Here is a 6673-nt window from a genome sequence, read left to right as displayed (position 1 = left end):
TCCACCACAGCCAGAAATACCTTATCTTTCAGGCTCTTAGAGATTTCTGAATATGGTTAAGTGGGGTCAGGAAGTAGCCATGCCCATGGTCATGTTATTTAAAATGATTATTCTCTAATTGTTGGACACCTTTTACAGAATGGTTGGGGACCTGGTGTGCTTTTTTTTAAAAAAATTCTAAAGCATGTGGAGAATTTCGTCAGAGGACTCTCTGTGTTGAAGGAAAATAAAACTAAAAGTTACTGCTAGTGACACCCACACCAAATTGACTCTTCTTTTCTATCAGCTGTTCCTGTAACCTTTTGAATTTCTCATTTGTATTATTACTCCACTAAATGCCACCACCTTGGAAAACAGGAACCCAAGATCGCGTTTCTCTTGTTTCTAGAGGCTAGGTTCTAAAGATGGAAAATTCCAGGTTATAAAATTGGGCATTTAAAATCCTGTCTTCAACATAATATATTTTTTCCTCTGAAACAGGAGTTGGCAGCCGTGTTACCAATTATATTAGTGCAACAAACATTGCATTATCGTATTTGGTTGACTACTAAGAGTCTTCTAAGTCCCGGAATTCCCTGGCGGTCCAGTGGTTAGGACTCAGCGCTTTCACAGGCGAGGGCCCAGGTTCAATCCCTGGTCGGGGAACTAAAATCCCACAAGCTGCACGGCACTGCCCCCCCCCCCCCAAAAAAGAATCTTCTAAGTCAGAAAAATACTTGTGGTGGATGTATTCCCTCTGGTACTCTTTCAAAAGACTTATAGAAACAGTAGGACTACTGCTAGACGTATTCCGACTAATACCAGTACGTGAATCAAGAAGATTTGATTGGTTAATGTTTTGTTTTTTGGGTTTTTTAAATTTAATTTTTATTCTGTATTGGATTATAGTTGATTTACAGTGTTGTATTAGTTTCAGGTGTACAGCAAAGTGATTCAGTTATACATATATCCACTCTTTTTTAGATTCTTTTCCCATATAGGTTATTACAGAATATTGAGTAGAGTTCCCTGTGCTATTCAGTAGGTCCTTGTTGATTGTCTATTTTATATTTAGTAGTATGTATATGTCAATCCCAAACTCCTAATTTATCCCTCCCTCTCCCTCCCTTTCCCCTTTGGCAACCATAAGTTTGATTTCTATGTCTGTGAGTCTGTTTCTGTTTTGTAAATAAGTTCGTTTGTATCATACTTTTAGATTCCACATATAAGTGATACCATATGATATTTGTCTTTCCCTGTCTGACTTACTTCCCTTAGTATAATAATCTCTAGGTCCATCCATGTTGCTGTCAATGGCATTATTTCATTCCTTTCTATGGCTGAGTGATATTCCATTGTATATATGTGCCACATCTTCTTTATCCATTCCTCTGTCGATGGACATTTAGGTTGCTTCCACGTATTGGCTATTGTAAATAGAGCTGCAGTGAACATAGGGGTGCATGTATCTTTTCAAATTATGGTTTTCTCCAGATATATGCCTAGGAGTGGTTTTGCTGGGTCATATGGTAGTTCTATTTTTAGTTTTTGAAGGAACCTCCATACTGTTCTCCATAGCAGTTGTACCAATTTACATTCCCACCCACAGTGTAGGAGGGTTTCGATTGGCTATTTTTTTTTAATACAATTACTTTACTGATTGCTTACAATCAGTACTGCCAACCAGCATTACTTCCACTCATGCATCATTAAAAACAAAAGGATATTTCCTTGGTGTTTTCAAATGATGCATTATCCATTAAACAAAAAAAGTGACAACTTAAAATGCACCCTGATTAATTATGTAAACTGGTAATTTTTTAAAAAAGCATAACTAATAATTTGGTTCCTTTCTTCATAAAATGGAAATTTAAATATTTCTCCTGATAGTCTTGAGGTTATCATTATGTTACGAGTAGTGCAAAGTGTGGCACACAGTTTCTTCTAGAAAGGTGTGTCTTACACACCTTATTAAACAAAGGAAATATGCATAACAAGATGCATACAGTCAATGCATGAATAGAAAGCATGTTTCAAATACAAGGTAGCCCCTCAGGCGACCATTACTATTTGGGTTTTGCATTATCATTTATGGCATTATAGATTAATTACACATAACATACTTTTATACATTTTAACCCTGAAGAAAAATAATCGTTGCTTGAAAAAAATTATTCCAGGTAGCCATTTGGTTTGTATCAGGAGAAAGTGAACCTCCAAGAGTTTAGTATCTGCCAAGTCTGGAATCATTAGCTCGAGTCAGTAAATCCGATGCGCGACATACTTCACAGTGACTGTTTCCGAGTCTTGTCGATGCCTCTCCTCCGCAGGATGCTGGGTGCGGCATCTCCGGGACACCCTTGCATGTGGTTTTCCTTTTTTTTCTTTTTTTTTGCTGGATTAACTGTACTACTGTATTGTTTCCTCTTTTTCACCTCTTTTATGGCCTTCCATTTTATTTTATTTTATTTGTGTTTTTTTGCGGTACGCGGGCCTTTCACTGTTGTGGCCTCTCCCGTTGCGGAGCACAGGCTCCGGACGCGCAGGCTCAGCGGCCATGGCTCACGGGCCCAGCCGCTCCGCGGCACGTGGGATCTTCCCAGACCGGGGCACGAACCCACGTCCCCTGCATCGGCAGGCGGACTCTCAACCACTGCGCCACCAGGGAAGCCCTGACCTTCCATTTTAATTATTCATAAGTCCTTTCAGAGTATCTTCAGAGAGTTCCATGAGGGGACGTTCTGAAGATGGAAAATCCAAGGGAGGAAGATTGGGTATTGGAATACCTTGGCTTTCCCAGTGTTTGATGCGAGCCTCTGCCAGGCTGAAGAGGCTGTAGCGGTTTCTGCATGTGGTGGTAAGCTCCGTAACTCTGACTTTCCTACAGAATCAGCATCTATATCAAGCTCCTTTTCTATCGGGCCTTTTAGAAGTCTGGCCTTTTCAGCCTTTAGCTGTTTATTTTCTCTCCTTAATCTTTCATTCTCAGCCACGAGGAATTCCGCATGCCTCTTCGAATCTGCAATTTGGGTTGCCTGCTCCTCTACAATTGTTTTATCATCTCTTGGGGCTTTGCTTCCAATGCACAGCTCTGTTGGCTCGCTCTTCTGCTGAGGTAAAAATAGTAGTGTGTCTGGATCCCTGTCAAAGACCCCCTGAATCTCAGGCAAGTGTTTCTCTGTGGAAGGGCTGTAATTCTGAGAGAGCAGGGGGCTCTGGCTGTCTGCGTCCTCAGCAGACGGTCTGTGAGATGCCTGAAGCTGGGCAGCGGCATCCTTGTCTGTGCTCTGCTGGGCTTTCAATCTTTCCTCCCGCTTTGCCCTCTTCCACCTCTCCTGGATGAGGAGAAGCTGTTTCATGTGACTATCCCTTTGCAGTTCCGGTGATAAATGAGCCTGCTCAGACTGTGTCAGCTTCATAGCTTCAGAAAGATACGCTGCAGCCTTTTTGTGACAAGAAATAGCCTCTTCGTATTTCCCTGCAGCTACTAAACGATCTGCTCGTCTGCTCTGCTGATGAGCCAGGTTGAGGGGTCCTTCCATTATTTCCATAGACCCCGGGGTAAACAGCGGCCTGAGGAAGGGGAGCGAGGGAGCCCGGGCACATGGAGGGTAACAGCTGGAGAGCGCGACGCAGCGGCTGCGACTGTGGCCCCACTCTGCGCCCCGGGAGCCAGCGGCGGGCGCAGAGGGAGCCGGCTAATGTTTTTAAACCTCCCTTTTGTTTAGGAGAAAAGTTGGAGGAATCAAAGAAAACCCCCTTGGAAGTAGTATGTTTTGAGTTAATCTGACAACTAAGGGAAAACAAATGCTATAAAAGAAACAGTCTTTCGGATCACAAATGGACAGCTTTAGGAGAAGCTAAAGTGGACATACAAAAGGTATTTGAAATGAAATTTCAGAGAGAAAAGCTCTCTAAGGCAGGAATGTCTTTCGCCCAGAAATCTAAACTGGGTGCCAGGAATCTGGACAAGAACCCAGGAGGTCCGAAGTGAAGGAATTAAGGGCTCAGTGACTAGGGGCTGCTGAATGATACTTGAGAGAATTTCAGTCTGCTTAGAGGTTAACTCAGGTAACACCTCACAGGATCTCAAGTCTGGCGTCTTGTTGATAATGTTGCAGGTATATTGGTGTGGAATTTGTGGTACCCAAACAAGGGCGCGTGACTCAAAGCCACTCTTAACCACCGCCGCTGCCAGAAACCCAAGCCTCTGCTCACCCAGAATCACACCCACAGACTGCTCTGCGCAGCCCCCATCAGACCCAGTCCCCAGCCAGGCCTCCTCTCCAAGCTTCTGCCGTCGCCTCACTTTGCCATCAGCAGACCCCTCAGCCCCGCCCCGCTCCTTCACAAGCACCTGGCTCGCCCTGAGAATGTTCCAGTACAGCCCTAGCAACTGGGACTGTTTCTCTCTCTCACCTCTCGGACCTCAGGACCACAAGCAAAAGTTGTGTTTTCCCGGGTCACCAGTGCTACATGCAGACCATGTCTCTCCCTCTCCGCTGAGTAAGTCCCTGCATCTCTTCCATGCCACCTCCTTCTGATGTCCGTCATGCACGGACTTCCAGAAAAGCACCCCACTCCACACGCACACACGCACGCACGCACGCACGCCCCTCACATCCTGAAGGCTTTACCTCCCGGCTGCCTCTCTGCCTGGCCACTCAACTCGTTCAGCATTTTTGGCCTCTTTCAAGGTTTGTGGAGATGACACATCCACGACGCTGGCCTCTCAGACCCTGATTCCTCAACAGACCAAGCGTCTGGGGAGCAGCCACCCCCCCCCCGGATTAGGTCAGCATATTTCCTCTGGGCTCTAACCCTACATCCCTGTCACCCATCACCCCTCCCTGGCCCTCTGCTCCTGTTCAGAAGCCACCACAGGATCCTTTAACTCCACCAGCACTAGCATCCCCTGGGCGTGCACTTGGAAGGGGCTTCCCTCCTAATCAGAATCTTGTCATCCTTCCCCCAACTCGCCCCCCTCCCCCGCCCTCTCACCTCCCTTTTGTCTTGAAACAATGCTCTCTTTCTCCTCCTCAGGACCACTCCCAGTACTGTTTATGCTGGAGATGGGTCACCCTCCTTCCTCAGAGCCAGTTGTATTTTCAGGGATTCTGCAGACTCTTGGACATTGTGTCGGTGACTTGGAATTGGCTGTGCGGAGAGGATTTACACCAATACAAATGAAGATTTCGGTTTCCAAAGGGGGTTTTGTTAAACATCTATCAGCTCATCGCTGGTTTATCCTGCATCCTCTTGCCGCTACCGATGACACGTTTCTCTGCTACCCACCTCTCCCCCCGACACTTTTGCCCTCGTGTGAGCAAAACTTCTTGAGAGCTGCCCACGGTGTGACTCTTCCTCTCAGCCATTCACTCCTCAAGCCCACTCCAGCCTTGCTTCTGTCCTTGTCAGAGCTGCCGAGCTCCTCCAGGTTACCAATCCAGGGGATACTTTCTCTGTTTTTGTCTTGCTTGACCTTCGCATCCATCTTCCCCGCCCAAGTCCTCATCTTCAAACACGTGCTTCTCCCGGCTCCTCTGATGCTGCACTTTGCTGAGTTTTGCTCCAGCTTCTCTTGCTGATCTGCAGAATCGATTGCAGGCTTCTCCCTGTTTCCCTTAGACACATGCATGCCTCCTAAATGCTGGCTTCCAGCGTGACTCTAAGCTCTCTCCTCTCCTCTGCCCTTTCTCCCCGCGTGACCCCCTCCTATCTCATGACTTACATGCTAAGCGTTCCCAAAAGGATTCCTCAGACCGCTCCAGCCTCCCGACCCCTCCGTCTAACTGCCCATTGATGACCCCACCGGGAGGCATGTTTTGCTTTAAAGGTGATGTGTCCTAGGGCAACTCTGGATTCCTTCAGCCCTGGTAAGCCAGTGCCTCTCCCAGTCTCCGCATCTCAGTAACTGGTGGCACGGTTCAGCCATCTGCTCAAACTGGAAGCGTGGCCACCAGCCAGGATCCCTCCCTCGTGCTCACCACCCACGCCCGAGGCAGGGACTGTTGTTTCTACATACGTCTCAGCCCCAGCCTCTCTCCACACAATGCTCTGAGTCACCCGCACGCCTCGCCTCTCTGTGCCCAGTGACGTCCTTACTGGCTTCATTTCCACTGCTGCCCGTGCTTAACATCGTCTCCGCAAAACTGCCAGGGTAAACTTTTAAGAAAGAAAATCCTGGAAATTAAAACGGCTTTTTGACCTAAATGGGAAGGAAATCCAAAAAAGAGGGGATATATGTATACATAGGGCTGATTCACTGTGCTGTACAGCAGAAACTAACACAACGTTGTAAAGCAGCTCTACTCCAATAAAAATACATTTTAAAAAAGTTGAAAGGAAAGAAAATAAATAAAATAAGCATATTTCAAATGCTTAAAATAATAAAATGGATTTTTAACAACTTCAGGGATACACGGAAAAATAATTGTTTCACTATGGAAATTGTCAATTGCAAAAGTATACAAAATTAACTACAAATACAACATTTTTTAAAAAATAAATTTATTTTATTTATTTATTTTTGGCTGCGTTGGGTCTTCGTTGCTGCACGCGGGCTTTCTCTAGTTGTGGCGAGCGGGGTCTACCCTTTGTTGTGATGCGCTGGCTTCTCATTGCGGTGGCTTGTTGAGCACGGGCTCTAGGCACGCGGGCTTCAGTAGTTGTGGTACGCGGGCTCAGTGGTTGT

The 6673-nt window shown here is 46.1% G+C and overlaps 1 protein-coding gene across 2 annotated transcripts; it reads right to left on the bottom strand.

The window, feature by feature from the left end:
- Positions 1–2684: 2684 nt before the first annotated feature.
- On the bottom strand, positions 2685–3585 carry LOC115866580 (nuclear receptor-binding factor 2-like). 2 transcript variants are annotated; one of them, XM_030882124.2, is made up of 2 exons: positions 3501–3585; positions 2685–3415 (listed from the first exon to the last, which is right to left on the bottom strand). In XM_030882124.2, the coding sequence occupies exons 1-2, from the start codon at positions 3583–3585 to the stop codon at positions 2685–2687; spliced, it is 816 nt and encodes a 271-aa protein (XP_030737984.1). The 2 variants fall into 2 exon arrangements, with proteins under 2 accessions (XP_030737984.1, XP_030737983.1); XM_030882123.2 differs by having other exon boundaries at positions 2685–3583.
- Between the last annotated feature and the right edge of the window lie 3088 nt (positions 3586–6673).

The sequence above is a fragment of the Globicephala melas genome, chromosome 18, assembly GCF_963455315.2.
Source record: "Globicephala melas chromosome 18, mGloMel1.2, whole genome shotgun sequence".
Classification (NCBI taxonomy): Eukaryota; Metazoa; Chordata; class Mammalia; order Artiodactyla; family Delphinidae; genus Globicephala; species Globicephala melas.
Note: the sequence above shows the minus strand (reverse complement) of the source record. Positions and strands in the feature narration are given on the sequence as shown.